General features: G+C 46.5%; 1 protein-coding gene across 3 annotated transcripts in view; it reads right to left on the reverse strand.

Moving 5' to 3' along the window:
- Positions 1 to 252: 252 nt before the first annotated feature.
- The window catches only part of PAFAH2 (platelet activating factor acetylhydrolase 2), a 43008-nt gene continuing 15979 nt past the window's right edge, over positions 253 to 27281 (reverse strand). For 2 of the 3 annotated variants that reach the window (XM_045190697.3, XM_045190696.3), the window contains 8 exons: positions 26835 to 26931; positions 21971 to 22039; positions 21463 to 21604; positions 20134 to 20247; positions 16705 to 16796; positions 15123 to 15293; positions 13003 to 13157; positions 7256 to 7993 (listed from right to left, as the gene is read on the reverse strand). In XM_045190697.3, the coding sequence (XP_045046632.1) occupies positions 7860 to 7993; positions 13003 to 13157; positions 15123 to 15293; positions 16705 to 16796; positions 20134 to 20247; positions 21463 to 21604; positions 21971 to 22039; positions 26835 to 26931 (974 nt within the window). In that variant the 3' untranslated portion in view covers positions 7256 to 7859. Of the gene's footprint in view, positions 7208 to 7255; positions 7994 to 13002; positions 13158 to 15122; positions 15294 to 16704; positions 16797 to 20133; positions 20248 to 21462; positions 21605 to 21970; positions 22040 to 26834; positions 26932 to 27281 lie in introns of those variants that run through there. The other variant, XM_024554407.3, reaches the window with a different exon arrangement.

The following is a 27281-nucleotide window of genomic DNA, read 5'->3' on the forward strand; positions in this document are numbered from 1 at the left end:
GTACTAATGGACTGGTTCCCTTAACTGTTAACTTGGTATGAGGTGGGTGGGTGGATGGAAGGAAGGATGAATGGATGGACTCAGGACTCAGTGAGGTCTTCAACAAAAATGACTCTCAGCTGTGCAGGGCATTTACTGAGATCACATGGTGGGTTATTTTAGCTTACATAGGGTAAAGAACCATTTTCTTCTCGAGAGAAAGGAATGAACAGGAATTAAGAGCACCGACTTTGGAACCCAGCAGTTTAAGTTCAAATCCTGGCTCCAACACCAATCTTTCTGAACCTTGAACCTCACTTTCCTGATCTGTTGAAAGGGGGCAATACACACTATCTTACAGGAATGTTGTGAGGATTACGTGTGCTTACAATGTATGTAAAATAGCGCAGCATTTGGCACCAAGTAAGTGCTCATTAAGCAGCAGCACACTATAGCGAAAGTAAAATATGGCACATTTACTATTAATAGCAACATCTATTTGTCCAGTGCTTTATATATTACAAAGTGGTCTTAATCTTACATGGAATCCCCCAAATATTAAGAGGAGAAGGCAGACATTAGTGACCCCATTTTGCAGAAAAAGAAACAAAGGCTCAGAAGGATTCACTGGTTCCAGATCAAATGGCAAAAAAGTAACCTGGCTGGGTGGCTCAGTTGGTTGGAGTGTTGTCCCGTACACCAAAAGGCTGTGGGTTCAATTCCCAGTCAGGGCACATACACAGGTTGCGGGTTTGATCCCCAGTTGGGGCACATATGGGAGGCAACCGATGGATGTTTCTCTCTCTTTCCTTTCCTCTCTCTCTCAAATTAATAAACATATCCTCGGGTGAGGATTTTAAAAAAATGGCAAAAAAATGTCAGTGCCTAGATTCAGACCAGGGTGTGATTCCATAAAGATGAATAATTATATATGCACACTTGGCAGGAATCTAGAGACCACCTGGCGTAGCAGGCTGAGGACTGTATTTCTGAGCAGCTTCTTTTTTTAGATGAAAGCAAGATGGGAAAAATAAGCCGGCAAACTGCTTTCCCTCATTTTCAACACTGGTGTGATTTGTGCTCAGTTCTGCCTTCCTTCTAACTCTCAATGGTACATGTCCATGTACCTCTCATTTGCTCCAGCTGCCCTCGGCTGCATCATTGGCGGCTCTGCCCTGGGCGCCACAGCTGTGATCTGAGAAAACCAAAGGAAAACGAGGCAGGGGCAGCTGGAGACATCAGAGGGCTGGGAGAATACCAGCTGTTCCCAAGTCTGGCTGCAGAACAAGAAGCCTGCTGATGGGGGCGGGGCTGGGGGGGGTGCGGAAGGGACAGAGATCCCTGCTCCCCATGCCAGTCAACATGAGGATGCTTTTCCCTGTCCTACAGATGGGTCCTGCTCCTGGAATAATGTAAAAAAGTACAATACTAAATATGGCACAGGCTATATTTCTCTTGGGAAGCAGGAGGTCAAGAGATCAAATGTTCGTTGAATTTAATCAAAAAGGCTTTCATAGAACAGGTGCAACAGAAATGGGCCTAAGGATTAGCAGTATTTGGATATACAGAGAGGAGGCTGGGAAGGCCCTGCTAGCAGGAAAAGATCACGAGAAAGGGCATGTGTGTTTGTTTGGGGAATGGGTGGGCACAGGCAGGGGACTGTGGAAAAAGCAGAGTGCCTGGGAAGCAGCAGAGGACAGAAGTGGAGCAAAACCAGACAGAATGAGGGGTGGGATGCAACTGTACAGGAAAAAGGAAGTCCGGTAGATTCATGACAACTCAGCGACAGAGACAGTAAAGTGCCAGAACCTCAGGGGCCTTAGGGACCATCCTACATCTGAATGCATAGTTAGGGAAGCTGAGCTCACGGTAGGAAAAGCATACACACATGGTCGTAGATCGAGAGACCGTGAGAGCTGGGACAAGAACCCAGGGCTCCAATCAGTTTGTTCTTTTTTCCATTAGACCAGCTTGCCAGGCTGGTGTTTTGATATAAAAGTGCTCTTTCAGGAAAATCTGGCAGCAGAACGCAGTGGAAAGGAGAAATTAGGGTCCAGGAGACTGCAAACACGATTACGGGGGTGAGGTGATGGGAGGGACTAGACTCAAATGAAATTCAAAGGATGGGCTGGGACTGTGAACCACCACGTGGGGAGAAACAAAAGAACTTGGCAAGAAATCAGATATGGCAGTGAGGGAGAGAGCTATGCAGAGGTAATTTGCAGGCCATTCTCAGGTCTGGGAAGTTTCTCCTGAGGTCACAAGGTCACGGGGTATTTTATTGCCCGCCCCGGACCTTAGAGGCAGCAGACAAGAATTAACACAACTAGCCCCTACTACAAATTCCCTACCGCCAGGTCCTCTTCCCCTTGGCCAACCTCTGCACAGACCTTTTCCGTGGATTCTCCCAGGTCCCATTTTGGGACCTTTGGTTGACTTCTGGTGCACAGACGTGTGTTTGGATGAGCAGGTGTGCAATTAAAGCCGAAACCAGAACCCAAGAGTGCAGACTTTTCCCGGTGGTGAAGCAAGCCCACAAAGCTAGAGTGATGGTGTGGAGTTTGACCTTTTGGGGAAGAGCAGGAAAATGAGAGCAAACAGAATGGAAAAACCTCTCTTCATCTAGCTCCACCCTCACACAATGGTAGTAGTTGAGTGACAGTTTGCAGGCTTCCTGGGGAGGGAGGAAACTGTGAAACAGAAGGTGGAATGGGAACTGAGACCGAGACCATCTGGGGCCATTGAGGACAAGGACAAATTATATCTCACCTTATAGGTATGTAAAGAGACCAAATAAAACAATACTAGTAAAAATAGTTCATGTTTAATAACCCCTTAGGTCAGACACCATGCTAAATGCTTTACGTCTATTATTTCGATTACAACTCTGAGGTAAATACTACTAGAATTTCCACTTTACAAATGAGCAAATTGAAGCCCACATACGTTAATTAGCATAAGTCACAAGGAAAACAGTGTTGGAGCTGTCTGATTTCAAAGACCATGTTCTTAATCCCTGAACTGCTTGCCTCATCTATGAAATCAACAGAGTACCTGACCCACAGTCCTCGGTGAAGCTCCATTCTCTCCAACCCACTTCTCGGTAGTGCTAAAAATACCACTGACTCTCAATACAATTCATATAGAAAGTGCTGGAGAATGTGACATTCTTGTTTCCATCCATCATGAAACTATATTCCTTTTACCCTGGGAGGTTAAACAGACGGGGGAAGGGGCAAAACCAAGTATGTGCACTAGGCAGTATGGCCCAGTGATTAAAAGCTTGGATTTTGACACCTAAATCCCAGCTTTGCCAAATTCTTGCTATGAGAGCTTGATCAAATTACTTCTCTAAAGCTGCCTCCTCATACACAAAATGAGGCTCGTATGGGGTTACTGTAAAAAGCAAATGAGATGAAGCATGTAAGCACTGAGCATGGTTCCTGATTGGTAATAAGGGCCTAATCAATGTTGGTTATTACATTGATCATCATTGTCGTCATTTTGCCAAGCAGCTATGGCCAAGGACACTTGGCCTTTGCATCTGGCTGTGATGGAACAGAAAGTGAGCTTCCTGATAAAGATGGGGTCCTGAATACAGAGTATGGCCTCTCCTACCCCTCTATCACTTTTCAGGCCCCAGGGGAAGGGGTGCCCCAGAAGAAAAAGGGGGCAGATAAAGGGTCCCCACAAGGCCAACACATGAAGTTGGAGTCCATCAGTTGACATTTCAAGGGCCCGGCAGACTTCCTGAGGAAGGGCAAGAGGGCAGCTGTGTCAGGACACACGGTAGAAAGGGGCTTGGGGACTGTGGGGAGCCTCAGCCTGATGCTTCCAGGATGTGGGAGGGATGCGGAATCTCACTCCATCTGCATTTACTCACCCCCCCTCCCTAACTGATGCACCATTCCCCACACAGGAACCTCACTAGGATATTCCACTAGGAGGCCCCCATGAGTTCAATTCTATAATGGGATGGGAACAAAAAGCTGCAAAAGAAACCCAAGACATCTTTGCTTCTCAAAAGGATTCACTAGAATGCAATTTATCAACAGGTGACAATTAATATGCAGGATTATCTTGCCTATCTAAAGCCGTTTATCAGGTGTCCTTTGAGTCCCTGGAAGTTAACCAAAAATCAGGGCAAAGTGCAAAAAAACCTTGTTATACCCCTTCTGAGCAGTCAAAGGAAGGGTTACAATTTCTAAGCACTAAAGGCAGTGCATTTTAGTTGCAGGCGAGTCCCTAAAGCCCTCTCTCAGTAACTACCTGATTTTACTTCAGACGGTTGTAAATTATGTTGCTGATCAGAAGTAATAAATCTGAAGTGAACGGGGAGAGCTGCTAGGGGCTGGCACACTAAAGGCAATGAGGAGTAACGGCTGGCCGCCTGACCACGAGGGAGGCAATACAAACTATGAAACGCGATCAAAAGGACTAAGAGGACAGCTGCTGGGGGCCACGTAGCATAGGTGCAAATAGCTGTCCATCGCATCACAGGCCGGAGGGGCCACTGCTCTGCCCTTAGGCCTGGTCACAGATATTTTGGCTCTCTGGGGATGTGATGGGACGTTAGGTATGGCCAGATGACTTGCTTTGGCCAGTCATGAAGTGTGGATGGAAATAATGAGTGTCACTTGTGGGCAGAGAGCTTCCCCATGCTCTCTCCCAACACTTCCAGACTGTGGCAGCTCGGCCAGCCCGAGTCCCCAAGTGAAGATAAAAATGACAGAGCAGGGCCTCCAGGTGGCCCACAGAGGACAAGCAGCATGGGCAAGAAAGAAACTTCTGTTGCTTTTTGGGATTGCTTGTTACTAACATATAATCTACTCTATCCTGACCGAAACATCCTAAAAATTTAAATGAGGTCAGTTCACATTAAGAAGTGCGTGCATTATCTTTTTTGGTAAATTACCATTCAAAGTTCTACTTTTTGGCTCGAAGGATAACTTTTGATTATAGGGAAAATTCACCTACTCTAATGTTGCCAGATAAATGCATCACTGCCAGAATATGAACTGAATTGGAAGAGTGAGAGATCCAGTTTCCAAACAACTTCTGTCTCGAGGGAGGCTCCCGGTCTTTACAAAATAACCTAAGGTAGAAAGGAGCTGAGTCTCACGTGCGAAAGCCGACGGAACCTTGTCACCTGCGGAACCAGGCCAGGCACAACAGGTGGCATCCACTGCTCCTGTGAGGGCTGAGGGCCGTGGTCCTCAGGTGCGGGTTGGAAGGCCCTATTACATATCCGTCTGCACTCTCACAGAAGAAAATCCATCGTGTTGTTGAGTAAGCCAACAACTTCAGAATATAGTCTTCTCAAGCATATAAGGAACATTTACAAAATTGATCTCATACTGGGCCAACAAGCAAGTTTCAGGATGAAAACTATATGGGTCATTTTCTCTGACCAAAAGCAATTAAACTAAGAAACCATAGCTATAGAATAACTGGAAAAATCTTATCTGTTTGGAAAGTAGGAAACATACTTTTAAATAATCCACATGCATACACATCCTCTCACTTAACCCTCCTAACTATTCATAATGCAGATCCCCACCTTAGAAATGTAGGAACCAAGGCTGGAAAGAGAACGCAACTTGCTCAAATTTACCCAGACAGTCACGGTGAAACCAGGCCTCAAAACCAGCCTGTAGACCTCTAGCGCTCAGGGCTTGAATGACACTCTTTACCCTGTGTCTCGCTGGGATCACAGATCCTCCCTAGGTTCACAGCCTCCATGGACCTGAAGTTTCACCTCTGAGCACAACTGTTGAGAGGTGGGAGACCTAGTCCCAGCTTGTGGTGGTGGCATTGACCTTGGGCCTCTTGTGTGGAGATACATTTCCCTTTCGATCTTGCCTTCTCTGGGGTCCTCTACTTGAACTCAGGTAATACGTCTTAGAGTACTGGAGAGGGGTGTTTCAGGTGGGTCTTCCCAAACAGCTTTGAACTAGATCGCTGGGAAGACTTCCTTTCCTTTTAAAGTTGTTTCCCACATGGGCACAAGTAATAAGCGAACAAAGAAAGACAGAAGGAAAAGTTACTACCAGATGGCTCCCCATCTTGCTCTAAAGCAGATTAAATAGAGAATATTCCAACATATCATTAGGCAAACATGAGTATTAATATCATTCATATTATAAATGGAACAGAATAAAAATTCAATCTATATGTTGACTTAAATTTGGGCTAGGGCCCCAGAGCCAGAGAACAGACAACTCGCAGCACCCTGATTCTGAGCGAGCTGAGGCTCATGATATCTGAGGTAAGAGGCAAGACCGAAGTATTCCTGGACCTCCCCAGGGGTGGCCTCCTGAACTCCGGCTGACCAACTACCTCCCTCTGTGGCAAGGGCCTGTTCAAATTCCTATTTTACACTGTTATTCTATCTTCTCCAGCTCAACCTACTTCTGTCAAGATACATTTTTAGCACAACACCCAGACACTCTTCCCCGCTCTGTACCTCAGCCTTTCCCCGTGCTACGAGGGCAATGCCGTCTGCCCTCCTCTGTGGGCTCGCAAGGATATTAGCCCAGACCCAGTGCCCAGGACTGTGTTTCACGCACTGAGAAGGCTGGAATTTAAACAGAAAATCTGACGGTGGTCTATATCCTAGAAAGTTACCTCAAGGGCTGAGAACTCGCCAAGTGGCCCCGGGAAGGGAGAAGGCTGAGAGGTGTGAAGAGAGAGGGACAGGTTAGGCTCCAGGTCCCGAAGGTAGGAATTTGCACTCTAACCTTAGGCTTCATTTCTTCCCCTGCAGAAGCCACGCTGGTTCGAGGTGAGGGCATAGCTTGCTGGGTTAATAGAGCTCGTAGTGCTCACCTTAGGGCTCGGGTGCTCCCCAGCCCCGCCCCACTGCTTGTTCCCTTCACCACCAGGGCTCCGGCCCCAGAAAGTCAGTGTGCCCATCAGTAAGTGATCCAAGCCTCCCCATGAATTTCAGATCAGCTCGTCCAACATCAAAGTACCCAGTTATCCAATCAGCAGTGTTATGATATCCTCCCGATCTGTGAAGAAGGGCCACGTCGACCCTTCCTGACAGGAAGACCTCATATGGGCAGACCCCAAATGGGAATTCAGTTCAGCTTCTCTCCCATTTGTGACCTTTTACAAATGGCCAGTTGTGCCTAAAGGCTGGACAGATGGTGTGGGGCCCCCGGGGTGAGTGATGGTCCAATGCCTTCAATGAGGTTGTTCCATTGGTCGTAGTTCTCTTTCAGGTCTGGAAAAACAAACAGGAGGTGAGGTAGATCACTGTAAGGTCAGACCCGAGAGTACCTACCACAGATTTCGCGGGCCATCCTGGAGAGAGGAGCGCCGGGGACACTGACCGGACTGCTTGTGATGGTGGCGGCGTAACGCTAACTTTTATTTACTCAGTGCCTTTATAAAGGTGCTTCATCAGTGACTTGCTTAATCCACGACAACTCAATAATGATAATAACAACAAAAAGTATCATTTATTGAAGAATAACTCATTGTAGGAACTGTGCTTAACGTGCACTGCTTCATTTAATTTCCATAATATTCCAATGAGCTAAGTACTGTTATTAGCCCTACTTTATAGTTGAGGAAACTGAGGCTCAAAGAAGCTATCGAATCTGTCCAAGGTCCTTACAGTGGGTAAGTGAGACACAGACTTCATACCCTGGTCAGAAAGGGTGAGAAAATGGAAAGCCTACTTCCAGGCTCAGGGATGTTGCTGAGCAAGAAAAAGTCCTTTGCACGCCAGCCAGTGGATGCAACTCCAGGGCCCCCTCAGGAAAGGGCAGAGGGAACAGCGTGGCAGCACCATGAAGCAGTGTGGCAATGGGTAGGGTTCAAGAGAGGGCCCCGGGGTCCTGGCACATGGGACTAACTGCATGGGAAAACAGTCAGAAAGGGTCCATGGCCTCCGGCTGAGGGAGCGCGCCACAGCTGAGCCGGCAAATGATGTCCTTGTTCACAGCAAACAAAACCTGGGGCAGAAGGCAGGGACCACTCTCCTTCATCTTTGGATCCCGGTGCCCTGCAAAGAGCCCGGCATGGAATAGGTCCTCAACAAATAAATGCTACATATTCATTAATTCAAAAAATACTGAGCACACTCATGATGTGCCTCAGTCTGTCCTTGGTTCCAGAAAATCTATCCACAAAGAGAAATCCTCACCTTCACAGAGCTCACACTCTAGTTTGCAGAGGTAACAATAAACAATCAATTACATAGGCTGTGAAAAGGTGGTAAGTGCTATGGGGAAAAAAAGAGCCAGATAAGAAAAATGGTAGTGGTGGCCAGGGGACAGAGGTGAGGGGATATAGGCAAGGTCCGATGTTTTAAAAAGGCTGATCAGGGTGGGCCTTGCTGGGAGGGTGAGATTTGAGCAAAGACTTGAAGGAGGCGGGAGTGGGCCATGAGACTGACTACACAGGAAATAGGTTCCAGGCGGTGGGAACAGCACTGCAAAGGCTTGAGGCCAGAGTGTGCCTGGAACGCTGGGGGCTTGTGCAGCAAGAGTGAAACAGGCCAGGGTAGGAGCAGCAGGAGAGGTGGGGGAGGACCACGTCATTTGGCGTACCAGGACAATGGAGGGTGGCTTTGACTTTTGGAGAAAAGTCAAAGGGAGTCACTGGAGGATTCTGAGCAGAGGAGTGACAAGATCTGACATGCTTTGTAACAGGATCGCTCTGGCTGCACTGCTAGGAAGACTGTGGAGGGGGGCAAAGGTGGCAGTAGGGAGCCCAGTTAGGAAACTGATAGAGTAATTTTAATTTAGGTATGAGATGACTTGCATGGGATGGTAGTTGTAGGGTGATGACAAGTGATTAGATTCCATATCCATTCTGAAGGTAGGGCCAATAGGATTTTCTGAGGGACTGGATGGGAGGTATAAGAAAAGAGACACAAACAAGGACTTCAGCTTAAGTAACTAGAAGGATGCAGTGACTACTAGTTGAGAAGGGAAAGATTACAGTTTAAACCAGTTTTTGTCTGTGGTGTCAATGAGTAGCAGTGTCTGTGTATAGTGGGTTATAGAAATCTGATGTTGATGGAAGAGATCAAACTGGAGATATAAACTGGGGACTTGCCAGCATGGAGGTGGCATCAGGGCAGACAGCTAGAGAAGAGGTCCGCACACCCAGCCCCGGAAGCAGACGGAGGAGGAGCAGATTCTGAGCTGGGAGAATCCACACTGTGGTGTCTCGGAAGGATGGCATCACTGACTCTGGCAGGAGCTGCTGAGTCCCACGGAGGAGCAGCGAGAGCTGACCGTTGGGTTTAGTGCTGTGGAACTCACTGGCAACCTTGACAAAAGCACTTTGCATGAAGAACTGGGATGCAAAAGCCTGACTGGAAGGGGTTTAAGACAGAATGAGAAGAGAAGAAGCAAGGAAAGCAAAGACAGACATTCTTTTGAGAAGTTTTGCTGTTAGGGAAAGAGGGTGGCAACTGATAGGGTCAAGAGAGATTATTTTTTAAGAGAAATTTCAGCTTGAACTGAACCAGTAGAAAGGAAAAAAACCCTGATGATCTAAGGTGAAAAGAATTGCCCGCACAGCCATCTCGAGCAGACAAAAGGGACTGAAGTCTGTTGTACAGGTGGAGGGGTTGGCCTCAGTTAGGGAACTGAGCAAGAAACGTTAGTGACCAGACAGAAAGCTGAGTACATGCACGAAGGGATTCTGAGGAAGTGCTGATTGCTTTCCTTTTTTTGGTGAAGTGGGAGGCAAAGTTGATGGGCTGAGAGATAGGAAAGGGGAGGAGGTGTGGAGGTTTGCCGAGAAAGGGGAAGGTGCAAAAGTCTTCAGGAGAGTGGGAGAGAGGATGAACAGGTGGGGGCAGGAGCTGCGGGTAGCTAACATGAAAGAAGCACTATTCTTCTCAAAGAATGATAACATCCCTGTGTTGGCAGAATGCGCTCTCAGGGGTGTTTTTCAGGAGTGGTGAGAGGTTCAGCTGAGCCACCTACAACCTGTTTTGGTTTCTTTCCCCAGTTGGCAATGTACTGTGTGGCCACCAAAACGCCCTTCTCTCTTTGCAAAGCTAAGGAACCCAAATGGAGAGCCTCTGCCTTTTTTCAACTTTGTCTTATGTCTCATCACCTAGATACTTCAGGAGCATCCTACCTGGGCTCTCTGCCTCTCAACCTGCCCCATCTCACCTATCCTCCGTGATGCAACCAGAGCGGAAATACCAGTCTAATCATGACATCCCTCTGCTTAGAACCCAAGGAACCTCACAGCCATGGAATAAAATTCAAACTTACTTTAGCAAATACATGGGCTTCTAGATCTGGCCTCTACCCACTTCTCTACCTTTACCTTCCCACAGTTCACTATCCTGAACTCCAGATACACACAACACAGTGTCTCAACGCTGACCAGGCCCGCGAAAGCCTTTGTGTCTTCTGTCTAGAAGACCCTTGCCCCTTCCCTGCCTGGCAAACCCGAATCATTTGTTAAGAGTAAAGACAAGGATTGCTTTGTCTAGGGAGCCTCCTGTTCCAGCTGCCCTTTCCCTCCTGCCAGAGCTAAGTGCCTATCCTCTGCATCCCCCGAAGACTGACCGCATCCGTGGTCATCAGAGTCACTGGCGCAATAGTAGAGCGATTAAGCACATGGGCTTTGGAATGAGACAGCCTGGGTGGCATTCTGGCTTTGCTACTTAGTAACCAGATAACTGTGGACAAATTACTGAAATGTCCTAAGCTTCACTATCGTCATCTGTAAATTGGAGCTAATAATAAATACCTACTGGAGAAAGCTGTCTTCAGGATTATACTAAAGCACTCAGTGGAAGTACTCACTAAAGTACTCACTGGTATAAAACAAGTCCTCGACAACTTCCTACAGTCTAAGACTCTCCCTACCCTCCATCCCCTTTTCTGCTGGTCTCCAGTAATGAGCATCTTAGCTCAGCAGATGCTGCCTCTAAAGGGAGTTCAAATGTGCCATGGTGGGCTCCTCTGCATCTTTAGCTCTTACCTAATGGTATGGTGCCTAAGGGGAGACAGGGAAAATGGGCTGAGGACTGTGTAGTCAGGCCCCTTAAGAGTCTTGAGACACGGATGCATTCCTCTCCTACCAGGTGATAAGAATGATGTTCTGCCCTAGATGGTGTGGCTCAGTTGTTTGGAGCATCATCCCATAACCGAAAGGTTGTGGGTTCAATTCCCGGTCAGGGCACAACCCTAGGTTGTGGTTTGACCCCCAGTCTGGGTGCATATGAGAAGCAACTAATTGATGCTTCTTTCTCACATCAATGTTTCTCTTTCCCTTTCTCTCCCTCTAAAAGCAATTTAAAAAAATGTCCTTGGATGAGGATAAAAAAAAGGATGATGCTCTAAGATCTCTATTAAACCTAAACCCAGGCTGGTATAACGGCTGATGATAAGCAAGATGAAATGAACAGGCAATAGGCCTAAATATAAAAATGCAAATTTAGGTTCAAAAAGTCAATACTTTTATAATAGGACAGATATGCTTTAAAAGAAAACTCAATCCAAACCAAATTTCTTCGGCACTTATTGGAAATGTTAATGCACTCAGGCCACCCAACTAGTCGTCTCGTGCCCGGGGCACAGAGGCGACAGTCCCGCTGTACCAGGCACTGCCAGACCAGATCTAGTACGCCCTGTTCAAATCAAGGCACCACACATTAAAAGGCGCACCAACAAGCAGTGCATCCAAAGGCGATAATAAATGGCAACGTATGGAACCGTAGCGGAGCAGGTGGGGCGACCACAGACATTTAGCTTCATGAACAGGAAACAACGTGGACACCACAGGTGACTTCAAGCACCTGAAGAGCTGCCTGCCACCTGTAAAGGGACTGAGGCTTCTCTGGGTAGCTCCTGAGAGGATAACCAGGGCAAGTAGGGAGGAGTTACAAAGTATCAGATCTTGGTTTTAGGTTAGAGTTCGGTCAGACCTTAGAAATCCAGGCTGCCTGGCTCCTTCCTGAAGGAAGCTGCCCTGTGCACAGTGCCTGCTGAGGGATCAGCCTAGCGCAGGTAAGGGAAGACTACTCCACTCTGATTGGAGCACAGAGGGACATCCGATCAAGAGAGCTCCGGGCCTAGGTTGGGCAGTGGCTAGGAGGGGTGTTGGCAGGTAAAGATAAGCTGGGACAACCAAGCTGTCTCTCTGGGGAATCTGGTCTCAGAAATCAAGGAAATGTGAGCAGTGGGACTGAAGATGGAAGGGTGCTGCAGGGTAGAGAGAACAAGCCCGGAGTGGTCACTCCAACTGAAGTTATAAGGAAGTTCTGAGGAAGCAGAAACTATGAATAAGCAGATATTGTCAGCAAGAGAAAAAATACACAGTAGAAAGAAGAAAAATGCAGAGCGGAGCCAAGAGAAACAGATGTCAGGAGAGGAAGAGTCAGAGGCTGAGCCCGTGAAAGAGAGAAGTCAGTCCTGCGAGCCGCCATGGTTCCTGTAACTTTTCACTTCTATCCAGCAAGGTGCACTTTCATAAACAAAGCCCCCTTTTTTTCTTGAAGGAAATCAGTGAATCTCTCCAGTCCTCATACCCCCCCAAAAGCCTAGAGTATCAGCTCTTAAAATCATTAGTTTCCAGTGGTGGTGAGGGCTGACTCTCATGGAGGCTGTAAGCGTAGGAGGCTGGACCAAAGGCCTCTACGGGCCTTGCCATTTCGCTGGTCTGTGATTTATGACGTTAGTCATCATCCATGCTTTGTTCAAGCACTTCTACAAATTCAACCCGTTTATCTTCACAACCTCCTCCACAATACAGATGAGGTAAGTGATGATGAGTTAGGACAGAGGGAGTGGAGTAGAGAGAGGTGGACATTCCACTTACAATGAGGAAACCACGGCTCAGGGAAGGGAAATGTCTGGGTTAGGGCCATTTGGGTGGTATCTCCAGGATCTCCAAACGTTCAGCTAAGTGTTCTTTCTATAATTCTATGTAACTCTCTCCTTCAGTCAGTTTCTTTTTGCCATACATCTCCCTGATCCAAGACATGGAAATCTAAGGGACCCCATGGCTGCCCACACACCCCAGTTCTGTGCTTACCGAGGTGCTTCTGCAGGAAGGCCAACATGGCCCGCACCACAGTCTCCTGACCCTCGTAGGGGTCCAAGCTCCCGCGGGTTTCAGGGGAGAAGAATTTACCAATCCAGTTCCCAGACACAAAAGCAAAGTCAGTTTGACTCCGATGAACAGAACCACTAGAGGAAAAGAAAAACAAATAAATGGTAGGAGCCTGGAAGCTAGGGCACACAAATATTTGTTAAGCACCTACTATGTGCTGGGTACTTTATGTGCATTATCTCACTTAATTTTCACAATAAGGGAAGAATATTCTCTTATAAGGGAAGTATCATCCCGTTTGACAGAACCAGGAGAGAAATGATCTGTCCAAGGTCACACAGCTAGAGAGGGGACAGAGTTAGAATTGGAGCACGGGTGTGCTTGGCTTCAGAGCCGCCTCAACTCCGAGACCACAATGTCTGCCAGTGCAGGGAAGAGGCCGAGGCAGCTGGAGTGGGGACAGGGGCAAGGAGGCAACGCCTGCGGCACCTGCCGGTCCTGTGCCGTTATAAACTGGACCACCACGGCTTTTCCCTGGTGACTTCTGAACATTCACAAAACTGATCAGCTCCTATCTTCTCAACTGTACCAAAGAGTAAACAGGAAAAAGGAATTGAAGTGAGGGCACGTGCTTGTGAACAAGTAGAAGAGGGTTTCTGGCCTAGAATTTAGGTCCTTTGATATCAAATACATTTAATGCAAAGGTAAAATTCTCACTAGGTTCATTTTGGGCTAAGTTACTTATAACTAAAATTACTAGTTAAATTGATGAGGGAAGGAAAATCTAAATGCTAAATTTTGATAACATGCAACCCCCCCCCAAACCCTAACTTAAAAAAAAAAGACTTTATTTATTTATTTTAGACAGAAGGGAGGGAGAAAGTGAGGGAAACATCAATGTGTGGTTGCCTCTCGAGCGTACCCCTACTGGGGACCTGACCTGCCTTGCAACCCAAGCACGTGCTCTGACTGGGAATTGAACTAGCAACCTTTTGATTCGCAGGCCAGCACTCAATCCACTGAGCCACACCAGCCAGGGCCCCAAACCTAACTTTTAAAACATGTATTTTTTTAAGGCACATGAAAAAGCATAAAGAAGAATATGATGCATACTTCAGTGTCCAGCACTCAGTTTAAGAAGGAACACATCTTTCCCAATTGCTCTCACCTCCCTTCCCTCTGGGGACACAATTACCCTGAATCTGGCTGGAGAAACTGCTAAGCAGTCTTCTGTTGCCATGAATCAACATGAAAGGGGATGGGCTGGCCCCAAGGAAGAGAGCAGGGGCCAAGATGTGCAAGAGAAGAAGCCGCTGGTAACTGACTGGATTCCTAGCCTTCCTGGGCTGTGGGTCTGGCATTTCAACTACAGGAGGGATTCCGAAGGCCTGGCGTGCAGTTACTTGTCGTTTTGCTGAAATTTTGCCTGGGACCCTGGAAGCACATGTGCTGTTAGGCTCATGTGCAGGACAGGAGCAAGTCAGAGACTTGTCAGGGAGCCTCAGCCCTGTACCTGAAGCTCTAGGCCAATTCCTATGCGTAGTACGTTTCTTAAAATTGCTCAAAACTGTTCTCTGAAAAATGGCTTCTAAAAGAAAAACTATGTGAGAGTGCTGGTGATGGAAGTGAACAGAATGTGGTTTCTCTCAGCCAGAATATAAACGGTTTCTGGAAGGTATCTGAATTTAGATAGTCATGAAGGTCCCTAAAAATCTATCTTGTGAATGTCAAAGGTCTACCATATCCACATTCTCCAAAAGACCCAATAAAATTCCCAAACGAGGTCAGAGATCTCTGAAGTCCACAGAACCACACGTCTGCCTCCCTGACATACAATCCTACATACCCTTTTCCCAGAACGGAACAGTAAGTCCTGTCACAAGGTCCTATTAACTAGTGAAGAAATCACTGTAGGTAGAACCAAGTGGGAAGAAAAGAACAGATAAGAAATTCTAAAGGAAGTAAGATTTTGAAATTCAGGAAGCATTCAGGTATTCAATGAATAGGTAGAGCTCCTGGATAATCCGAAAGTAATTAAGGGAGCCGTAGCTGGCTAGAAAATGCAGAGGACACTGAAGACCATGACCTTGGGGTTTACTCACAGGACAGTTATGATCCTGGATTGTTCATGTTGGGCACATATCTTCTTCATCAGGTTGACGCTCTCCACTGTCTGGAATTTCTCAGCATTGATGAAGAACACAGGGCCTCGGGCCTTCGGGTAAAAGTCATGTTCCAGAGGAAACATCCAAGCATCCAGAGCCACAGCACACCTGGAACAGGACCGGACATCTGGAATTGCCTTGCAGAAGCCGTTAGGGCAGCGGGGGAAGAGGTAGAGATCTTCCTTCAGTGGGGTAAAGGTTCAGAAAGCCAAGAAGGTACCCGGGTCCACACCCTACAGTTGGGATCTTGGATAGAGACCACTTTCACCTGTCGCCAAAGATCCTTCTAGATTTTAAACTCACTGAGAGCAAGGATCGGACCTTCTCCTTCCCCTGGATCTACTCTTAGGCAGCAGGCTTCAGTTACACAGAATGACACTTCATTCATTCAACATTCATTGAGTACCGACTATGTGCTTAGCCCTGTGCTATGGATACAGAGACAGATGACACAGTTCTTGTTCCCAAGAAGCTCCCAGCCAAGACAGGAAGACAGAACAGCTTAGCGCCCTGACTGAATGAGTTGCTAGGTGAGCCCAGAGCGTACGTGGCAGGGAGGTCAGGGAAGCCTCCTTGGTGCCACAGCTCAAAGATCTAGCCGGTTTGTCAAGCAGTAACCAATGGCAAAACTGAGGCCCTAAAACAAGCCTCCCCCAACTCCCCACCCGGCCCCAAAGGCTCCTCCAGTCTTCTCCACCTCAGTAAAGGATGATCAACTTCATTCAAATGATGGACACACAAATGAAAAGCCTTGATTCCTCTCTCCTTCACCTCACACATCATGCAGTCCTGAAAATTCTCAAACATATCCTGAGTCCATTCACTTCTCTCCATCCCACTGCGCCCATCCTAGTGCAAATCATCATCTCGCACCTTGACTTTGAAATAGCCTCTTTCTAACTGGCCTCCTTTCTTTGTCTTGTGCTGCTACAATCCACAGTTCACACAGTAGTAGCCAGAGGGATCTTTTTAAATGTAAGTATAATTTTTTTCTCTGCCTAAACTCCTTCACCATTTTCCCATCAAACAGAATGTAATTTAACTTCCTTATTCTGGCCCAAAGGCCCTGTGACCTGGCCGTTTCTCTCTCTCGTCACCTCTTTAAGCTCTTCACTCTCTATGCTCCTTCCCTACTGACACAACAAGCTTCCTTCTACCTCAGGGCCTTTGTATTAGGCTGCTTCCTCTGCCTTGAATGATCTTCCCTTAGAACTTTGTATGGATGGCTTCTTTTGGCCTATGTTACTTTCTTGGAAAAGCTTCCAGATGCTCTAACATATCAGCCTATTTCATTTTCTTCATTGCAGCTGGGCGCTGGGGATTTGGTTATCTGTTAGCTCACTTACTAGTCTGTTTCCTCCCACAAATTCCATGAAATCAGAAACCTTGTTTTCTTGTTCACCACTGAATCCTCAGCCTGCAAAACAGGGCCTGCCTGGCACACAGGATTGGGTAACAAATACGTGCTGACTGCATGAATGACGTGTGGGGCTGACAACGGCATTGCTGGGAAACTCACCGAAACTGGGTCTCCTTGGCCAAAGCCAGAACAGAAGTGGTCCCTCCAAATGAATGTCCCATTACCGCTACGCGGCTCATGTCGACGCTGCCCTGAGAGGAAAGCAGACAACTTAGCCAAGTCAGAAACTGCAGAGTATTTTTTTAAGGAATTCTTCAGGGGCAAGAGAAAGAAACAGTGAGACAATGATGCAGAAGCCCAACTCAGTGGGTGAGCCCTTCCCCCCACCACGCTATTAAGAACCTGCCCACCGGAGAGCAACCTGTCAGGTGATCCCTGGACTGAACAGCCTTCTGTAGGCAGGAATTCTAAAAACCACATTTTTCATCTTTATTTTTGCAATCTTACCACCTACAATACCTGGACTAGAGTAGACATTCAAATAGTTATGAATAAATGAATAGATAAAAATTATGTGATTCCAACCTGACCCATCTAAGAGCACAGTAAGAGTAAAAACTCCATCCTCTAGATCCCTGCCTTAAAACTGGTCCAACGGGATGACATAGGAACCGGTCAAGGGCAGAAGGTCAAGGGCAGAATGGGGGAGCTCCTGCTGCCTGTCCCCTTTTCCCTGAGGCAAGGCCTGCTTGTAGAGAAACTGATTTCAGGTTCTCCTTCCTCTGGATCTCCGTCCTGCTTTTATCCAGCAGAGAGTGAGCGTGCTCACTCTAATACGCTCTGCACATATCTATTTCTAGTCGTCTCTAGAAGCCTTTAGGGCACAGTGATATAAAAAGCCGCTGCAGCTGTCTGCTAAGGGGCTTGAGAAATCTGTAGGCTTTGCCACCCATCCTCTGCCCTGATCCCTTGCTCTCTCCAATTTCTATCCCAAGGCTTTATATTGAAATTCTCCCCCTTTGCTCAGTGCCTCCAGAAAAGCAACTTGGCTGGTGGCCTGTTCAGATATTTTTACAGGTTAATATACTCTAAAATCAGAAGTATATAGAGAAGTCTCCCACCTATCACATTCCCTTTCCACATAGTTGCCACTCCCTGCCCCCAAACAGGTAAGTTTCTTAACGTGTGTTTGCAGAGCTTACTAACGCACATATGAGCAAACATGAATACATACTTCCTCCCTTTTTATGCAAGGGATATTGTATCTTACCTTTTTGCATAATAATGTCGGTATATAAAGAGCTTCCTTATCTTTTTTTTACAGCTACATTTGATTTCACCATAGTACAGACAGCTACTGATCACCTAATCTGTTCCCCTTCTTCCTGGACACATAGCTAGACTCTATTTCCCAACAGTTAGATGTGGCCCTGTGACCCAGTTCTAGCCAACAGAATGTGAGTGAAAGCGAAATCTTGACTTCAGGCCTAGTCCATACAAACTCTTTCATATGAATGTCCACGCCCTTTCTCGTACCTGGCTTAATGTACACAGTGAAGCTGCGTTGCACAAGTGGAAGAGGGCAGAGCTGTAAGATAAAAGGAGCCTGGATCCCTGAGTCACCCCTTGCACAGCAGCACCCACTTTGGACTTGTGAGGAGAGAAATAAATTTCTATTGTGTTAAGCCAATGTGATTTGGGGTTTATGTATTACAGCAATTAGCATTACCCAAATGAATACATCCTTTGTTCCATAATCTATTAAACTAGTTCCCTTACTGGTGAACATCTAGGATACTGCCAATCTTTTGCTATTACAAACAACACTGGAATGAATAACCTTGCATGTATATCATGTTGCATTTATGCAGGTACCTGTAGCATAAATTTCCAGAAATGGAAATTGCAGGGTCAAAAAATACGTGCATTTGTACCACTAATAGCTATTGCCCAACTGCCTCAAATGGAGCAATCTCTACTCTCACGGGCTTGTATCTACTTCCCCACAGCTTGGCCAACAAGAATGAGTACTCAATTTTCACACTTTACTCAATCTGATAGGTGAAAATTTACTTGGCCTTTTTTATTCTGTATTTTTCCAAAAGGCCACCTCTTAACTAACCCAACCACACTGCAGCCTGCCATCCCCTGTGTGTCTCAGGCTTGCAGGCATGCAGGCCTGGACTTCAGTGCCTGCGAGCCCTGCTTCTCTGGTGGGGGCTGACAGACAACCAAAACAGCTGGTAAAGCGCTCCAGACTTCAGGTCCTGCCTTACCGACTGCCACCCAGGCAGATGCTTCTCCCTGGAAGACTTTACCAGAGCCTTTAAAAGACATTTTCTAGCCCTGGCTGGTGTGCCCCAGTGGACTGAGTGCTGGCCTGCAAACCAAAGGGTTGCCGGTTTCATTCCCAGTCAGGGCACATGCCTGGGTTGCGGGCCACGTCCCCAGCAGAGGCATGTGACAGGCAACCACACATTGATGTTTCTCTCCCTCTGTTTCTTCCTCCCTTCCCCTCTCTCTAAAAATAAACAAATAAAAAATTTTTTTAAAAAGGATATTTCCTAAAGAGGCTTTGGGGCAGCACACGGCACCATCTTTGAGACCCCAAAGCCCCAATTTAAATTTTAACTCTACCACTTACTTCGTTGTGTAACCTTGGGAAGATACTTAGCCTCTTTGATCTTTGGTAGCTTTCTGTGTGAAGAGATAATAATGCTTACTGCATACATTTGTGGGAGGGGCTCTTACATAGTAGGCACTCATAAAGCAGTAATTGTTATTTTATATATATTTGCTAAGAGAAGAAAAAGGCCACAGAACAGCTATATGAAATAACATGACCTGGAAGGACAAACATCAAAATGTCAAAATAACCCTTTGTTTCTTTGTTCTTTATGCTTTTATGGGATTTCTTAGTTCTCTAAATAGAGCCTGAGCTACTTTTGAAATTAGAGGTGAAAAGACTGGGTGGGGAAGGAAAATGTACCTAATTGGCACCCAACTGCCAGGGCAGTTTCTATCCTCTTGGGGATTCTTAGGGTTCTCTCAAAGCAAGGAATGAGCCTGCATGCAGGGAACATAGGTTTTTTACTGCCGGAAAGCCCTTCCTTTGGGGAAGGGACCGTCTCGCCCTCATCCATGCGGCCCTGTGGGGCTGTCAGAAGTGGCTGTGTAACCTAGGCAGGCCAATCAGATTACCCTGTCCCTCTGGCACAGGGATTGGCGCAGTAGGGGCATGTGACCCAAGCAGGGCCACAGCCTTCCCCAGATCAGTGAAAGCTAGTAGAGTCTCTTTTCCTTTAAATCTGAAGCTGAGCTGAAATGTAGGCTTGGGCTACCAGCACTAACTACTCTGGTGAGAATAAAGCCCACATACATGGCAGTGCCAGAGCTTTGAGGGCAATGTTTGAGACACTGGATCTAACTACACTGGCTAAAAGCCAGTCTGCCTTTGGTCTTCCTAGTTATTTGAGCCAGTAAATTCTCTTTTGGTTGAAGCTAGTAAGTTAGGTAGGTTCCTGTTACATGTAACCAAGAAAGTCCAGATGAATACATGAGCTCAGGTCATACCAGTTGCTGTCATACCTTCAAGGTCATCAGATCCAACCCACCCGGCAAGATGTTGACGACCGTCTGCCCAGCAGTGACCTCCTGCAGGATCCTCAACACCCGCGTACATTCGTTGACCCGCTGATGCACCTGCAACGGAGACAGTCCCAGTGGGAGCCGGAACTTTGAACAAACCATCCAGCGAGAACGCCCCTACAGGGCCAACAACGAATTCAGGGACAGAGTGCTCACGCCATCTCAGCAAGCACTGTGGGCCCCACATGCTGAGAAAGCCTCAGCTCCTTCTCAGCAACTCACATACGCACCACCCAATGATACGATGGAGTCAGAGCTGCTGTTCATTCTCTGTCTACCCACAGGGTTGTCAGGGGGACCAAATAAGACAACATTATATAAACAAAAGGAGCCCCGGTCAGTGTGGCTCACTTGACTGGAGTGTCGTCCCTTAAACTGAAGGGTGGTGAGTTTGATTCCTGGTCAGAGCACATGCCTAGGTGCAGCCCCCGGTCAGGAGGTGCCCAGCCAACGTGCATGTGAGGCAACTCAGGACGGGGCATGTATGAGAGGCAACCAATTGATGTTTCTCCCTCTCTCTCTCCCTTCCTTTCCCTCTCTCTAAAATCAATAAGCACGTCCTCAAGTGAGGATTTTTGAAAAAAGGAAATCAGGGTGCTCTTATTATTAACCAGTATTAGATTCCACTTGCCCATTATTGCCCACATCTACTGTTTTTGTCTGCCTAGCACTTACCCACTCCACTTCTGTTATCCCTGCCTTTGAGGACTACCTCCCACCCTGCAAAAAGAAAAAATTTAATGATGTATTTCTGATGGGAACTTCCCGGTTTGGTACTTTATGAGTCTCTCCCCAGAACTTTTCATACTGCAGCTGCAGCAGGGGTGGGGGGCTCGGGGAGCAACCTCTAAACAGTCCCATTCTCTCAGATGACAAGGTCAAACACATGCCAGTTCAGAGCTGTCAAGAACTGTAGTTCTAACTTCATAAAGTAAGCCAGTTTGCAGATGACACCAACCAGCAGAAGACACAGGAATGAGAATAAAAAACAAACCCTAATGGCATTTGAGTCTGGTTCCGGTGGACTTGGCCTTTCTACAAGTCCACTGAATAAGCCAATCAATCCTCCTTTCAGCCTAGCAAGCTTAAGTTGTGTTTCTGTCACTTGCAATTATAGTCTTCATTAATACCCCATTTCTCCTTATTGACGTGACAAGCTCAGACTCACTAAGACTGAGATTTCGAGAGAGAAGGTTAGGTAAGTCTTCTCAGTGACTGTAGTATAGGGAGGGCAGGCTTATTCGTTTTCCCCAATTGGCACAAGCCTACCTGGCAATTCCGAACTTGAAATTCCTTCTCCCCCTCCTTAATTTGACGGTAGGGAATCCATTCCTCCTCCAGCAACTCATTAGTGGTCTGGTTCTCTTCTGGGGCCTGCTTGCAGAAACAGGTGGTCGCAGCTGACCCATCCCTGCAATACACATGCCACCAGAGAGAGATCAGAAGACACCTTGAGCTTATTTCTCCCCTTTACCAAATCCTCCTTTTCAGCCAAGACACTCTGGATCACCCTTCAGCTAATAGGGAAAAATATCTGGAGGCATGGATAGGAAAGTAGGAAAAACATGGATTTGGGAGACTGACCTGGGTTTGAACCCCAACTCAGCTGAGTCACTTTCAGCAAGTATAATAATTTAACATCTTGGTACCTTGTTTTGCTTACCTTTAAAATGGGTATGATATTGGCATGGTGGTTGTGAGGATCGGGGACTAGCCTACGTCCTAGCCCAATGCGGGCACCCAACCCACGGTAGACCCCTAAGGCTGTCATCCTCACCTGTGCTCTACTACAGCAACCACAAAGCCACGGGAGGCCAGCTCCATGCAGAAAGCTGAATACAGTGTCCTAGAGATTCCGGAAGAAACAGAGAAAAGTGATCAGAAAAATGGCCACGCTTAGTCCCCATACTAACCACACTCTGCTATGCCCATCTCAAAAGATGGAATGGAGGAAGTCTCATTTGTAGAGGCCTTTCGCAAGGTGCTTTCTTCAGCCAGAATATCCCTGCTCTCACCAAGGCTCCAAACGTCCTTCTCTGGGAAGCACGCGCAAATCAATCCATGGTGTTTTCCAACCCTATACAGTGACTCTCATCTCCATGTACACCCCTCCATCCCTGCAATACAGTTTGGTTACTTCAACAGCTGACTTTTAAAAATTTTTATTTATTTATTTTTAGAGAAGGGGAGAGAAGGAGAAAGAGAAGGAGAGAGACATCAATGTGTGGTTGCCTTTCGCACATCCCGCACTGGGGACCTGGTCCGCGACCCAGGCATATGCTCTAGGCTGGAAATTGAACCAGCAACCCTTTGGTTCACAGGCTGGCACTCAATCCACTGAGCCGCACCAGCCAGAGCAACAGCTGCATTTCATTGTTATATTGCATGTCTCCCAAATGAGTTGGTTAGCACCTTGAGGACAGGGACTCCAGCTATTTCTTTAATATGCAAATATGCACCTGTGATTTAGCATGTGGGATATCTGTCTGTCCTCCAACTTTACAGAGAAAAGAAACATGGCAGACACTGCCAAATGCCCATTCCAAACACCTTTCCTCCTTCCTCCTTAATAATAAATCTGATTATGAGTTAAAGACACCATCATATCAAACTATGACATTTCCCAGCCTCCTCTACAGCCAGGTTTGCCTGTGTGATTAAGTTCTAGCCCAGCAATAGACATATAATACTAACTTCAGTAATTTAAAATTTTATAGTAGATATACTTCTGAAAGTTAAAAAAAGGTGGAATTAATATTTAACCCAACGTAGCCAAACATGATCACTTCATAAATAATCAAAATTTTAAAAAATAATTTAGGCCCTGGCTGGTGTAGCTCAGTGGATTAAGTACGGGCTGAGAACCAAAGGGTCACTGGTTTGATTCCCAGTCAGGGCACATACCTGGGTTGCGGGCCAGGTCCCCAGTGAGAAGTGCGTGAGAGGTAACCATGCATTGATGTTTCTCTCCCTCTTTCTCCCTCCTTTCCCCTCTCTCTAAAAATAAATAGATAAAACCTTTAAAAAATAATTTAGTATTTTATTATACTTTTTTAATATGAAGTCTTTAAAATCCAGTATGTATTTCATTTACATCACATCTCAGTTTGGACCAGCTGTATTTCAAATGTTCAAAAGCCACATGTGACTAGAAGCTAATGGACAAAGCAGCTCTAGTCAATGGGATGTAAGCAGTTGTGTAATACAGAACTTGCAGGGAATCTCCTTAAAAAGGAGAGCGTTCCCTTCCTGTTGCCGGGAATGTGGATGCAATAGCTAGAGCTAAAACAGCCATCCTGGGTCGTGAGATAGCCTTAGAAATGGAAGTCACCCATGGCAGAGCAAGATGATAAAAGAAGTCTGCTCCTCTGAAAACGTCATGGAGCTACCATATCAGCCCTGCCTACTTCCAGCTTTCCTTTACCTGCAAAAGAAATCAACATGATTTAGGTCACTGTTATTTGGGGTTTTTCTGTTAAATACAACTTCCCTGAATCCTAATTGATTCAGGGAGGTCAGTTTCTTAAGTTTTTCTCCTGGGAAGCAATGTGCTAAAAATTAGAGTAGGAGAGATTTCTGATCCCTTTCTAGTTCAAACTGTGTAACCTTGGGCAAGTCTGCCTTTCTGAGCCTGTATGCTCACCTGGAAAACATGTACCCTCCCTGCTTACCCCAAAGGACTGTGTGGAAATCAAAGGAGATAATGGCACAGAGCCACTAGTTAGGGAGTGTTTAAATGGACATACCCATCCCTGGGGTGGGAAATCATGAGTCCATGACCCATGGGAATGATTTCAGAGCCTGAATTAACCAGACACTACCCGAGAACGCCATTCCCTTGCCCTCCCCTTTTCTTGGAATTTTGCTCTGGTTAATGAAGAATATTTACTTAAACTGGTTTACCCAGGCTTACTGAGGTGTGAAGTCTCAATATAGATGCTTAGACCAAAAAGACCACTCTCCAGAGTCATATGCTCGCCTGGTGTCTATATAAAATACCTGTGAACTGAGGAGAAAATGTTCCTTCGCCTCTTTCCCCGCTAGACTGTCTTTCTGAGGGCAGTGCTCTGTCCTATTCACCACAGAATACCCAACCCCAGCACGGGCCCTGCCACACAGCAGATACTAAATTTACTGAGTAAGAAGGCGATGTTGAAACCATCTGCTTGTCTTGCTAGCCTCATCTCACATCAACTGTCCACTTCCTGCTGCGGGCCACAGTTACAGGAGTCCATATTTAGGCTCCTCTAGTGGGTATGAATTCTGTTTTGTTTATCTCTGTATGTCTCACCTTCTTCTCAAGCCAAGAGGCTGGCAGACAGAGGTGCTCAACAGATATTTCCTGAATGAACGAGGACCTATAGAAATGGAGCCCTTGTATTTATTCAATGAATATTTATTGGGAAACAACTACTGCCCAGGTACTGCCCCGTGCACTGGGAGAGATACAAGACAGACACGGTCTCTGTCTTCACGGAGCTTACAATCGAGTAGGAAAGACAGACATTAAAGAATAAGTATACAAGTAGTTAATTCGTTACAATTACCTAAAGTACTGAGACGTACAGATTGTCTTATGAAAGCACATTACTAGAACACTTAACCTAATACAATGTAGGGGTCAGGATGGGTGCCCCTAACTAAATGACTTACACACTAGGACCGTGAAGGTAATTTGGAGTTAGCTAGGCAAAAGAGGGAGAGAGGGAAGAGAAAGAGAGGAGCAAAAGAACATATGAGGTCTGTCCAGAAAAAGTCCAGCCATTGTTAATATAACAAGAATGGTTTGTGTGACATCGATGTAATGTGGCAGCCAAGGAGAGTGTACTGGGATGCGCATGTGTGAAAAATGATGACTTCACTGTACTAGTCAGTGGGGGTGGTAGACACCTTTGAGTGAGCATGTGTACTGTGTGGCCGTCCCATTTAAAATCAATGAATGAGTAGAGCACCAAATCTGCATCAAATTAAAATAAGCTTGAACATTCCTCCACAGAAACTATTTGGATGATTCAGAAGGCTGCAGCTATGGTGATTGGCTGCTACATCACGACAACATGCCTGCTCACGCATCATGTCTCATGCAGAGTTTCTGGTGAAACATCAAATCACCCAGGTGACTCACCCCCACTACAGCCCACAGTTGGCACCCTGTGACTTCTGGCTTTTTCCAAAACTAAAATCACCTTGGAAAGGGAAGAGATTTCAGACCATCAGGGAGATTCAGGAAAAAACAACGGGGCACTTGATGGTTATTGGGAGAACTGTGCGAGGTCCCCAGGTGCCTACTTTGAAGGGGGATGAATGTCATTGTTCTATGTACAGTGTTTCTTATATCTAGTATCTTCTTCAGTAAATGTCTGCTTTTCATATTGCATGGCTGGAAACCTTCTGGACAGCCCTTGCATATTCCAGGTAGAGGGAACAGCCACAAAGCACAGCACAGATGAAACCCGGAGGCAGAAAATGACACAGTGCCTCACGGAAGTGAAAGAAGGTCAGTGTGTGTGGAGAGCTGGGGTGGGGCAAGCAGCAAGAAATGAGGCTGGAAACTTTGTCCAGGGCCTGCCTCCAGTTAAGACCATGAAAAGAGCTGAATTAAGTACAAAGGGCTAGTAGGGGAGTTTACTCGTTCATTCAATAAATATTTACTGAGCACCTCCTACCTGCCAGGCACTGTTCTAGGTGCTGGAATGACAAGATCATATTTGGTTTTAAAATAGGACTCCGTGGCTACAGTGTGTACAGTGGTTTAGGGGGTGGGGAGGTAAAAACAGATGCCTTTGAGATGTGTAACACTCTGGCACATAAACCAGACTGAAATACGTTGATGAATGGACACACAGAACATTCACAAGTTTAAATAGGAACATATATATGCACTACAGTTATTAAGCTAAATACAGTTATTAAGTACAGTTATTAAGCTAAATAACTCACCAAGGTGAGAAATCAGAATTCATGGAAAGGATTCTAACTGGATATTGACTTATAAAACCTGGGGAGAGTCTCCCGAAGTCTGGTAAAAGAGCTCTTACAGTTCACACGCCCACGTTCCTCCATGAGAAACGAAGAGAACTGTGTGTGTGTACTCGTACTAGGTGCCAGTCTAAAGGAAGCCTCACAAACTGCCCCCTGGGAGCAGTCTCACCACTTGACAGATGATGAAATCTAGGCTCAGAGTTCTACAACTGTCCCAGGCTCACACAGAGCACAGGTGGTCTGGCTGGGACTTAAAGGTGAGGCCGAGAACTCCACAAGGGCAGGAAGCGAGCCTGTGTCATTTGCTGCTCTGTCAGTGCAGAGTTATCCTTCACTGTATGTTGAATAAATGGCTCTGACTATAAAGCACAAGCTCCAAATACTTCTTGACTATTATATAGGAAGAAAGCTAAAAGTGTTGATTCATATAAATGCTGGAACATGAAAAGTGAAGGACACGAAGTCTGCGGAAAGGCTCTGCCAGGTGAAAGGAGCTTGAGAAAGAAGCAGGGAGGTGGACCCAGTGCAATGGAATGAAGCAGATGGTAAATAAGACAGCTGGCAGATGGAAATGTCTGTTTCTCTGGCCTTTGAAGTAAGACTCAGCAGCTGCCACCAGGCAAGGAATATGACAAGGTCTAAGGGAGAAAAGCTCTTACCTGAAGCCTCCCAGGCCATGTGAGAAGATGATCAAGGGGTATCCAGAGTCCTTTGTCTTAAAGGGGCCATTCCAGCTAACAGGCAGGCGACAAGACCCTAGCGGAGACATGGGCTATAGAATCTCTGGCTGCCCCTAAGCTGTAATCCCAAGGGCAGCCTGGGCATAGGCAAGTATGGGAACACATGTCCCTCCTTTCTGGAGGACCACCAGGTACCCCTGAGCAGTCCAGGGAAACCAATCACCTTTTCGTTCCCCTCTTCACTCCTAGAAAGTATGAACATGATAGAAAATAGGAAGATAAATCCAAATGGGAAGTACTGAACCACCACGGGGTAAATCCCTGAGATGCCAAGGCAGTAGGCAGAGTTCCTAATGGTGAGGCCTTTGGGGAAAGTGGATGATTCAATGTGACCCTACCCACAGAAGCAGAGAGCTGACGGGGGAA

Source organism: Desmodus rotundus, chromosome 3 (assembly GCF_022682495.2).
Source record: "Desmodus rotundus isolate HL8 chromosome 3, HLdesRot8A.1, whole genome shotgun sequence".
Lineage (NCBI taxonomy): Eukaryota > Metazoa > Chordata > Mammalia > Chiroptera > Phyllostomidae > Desmodus > Desmodus rotundus.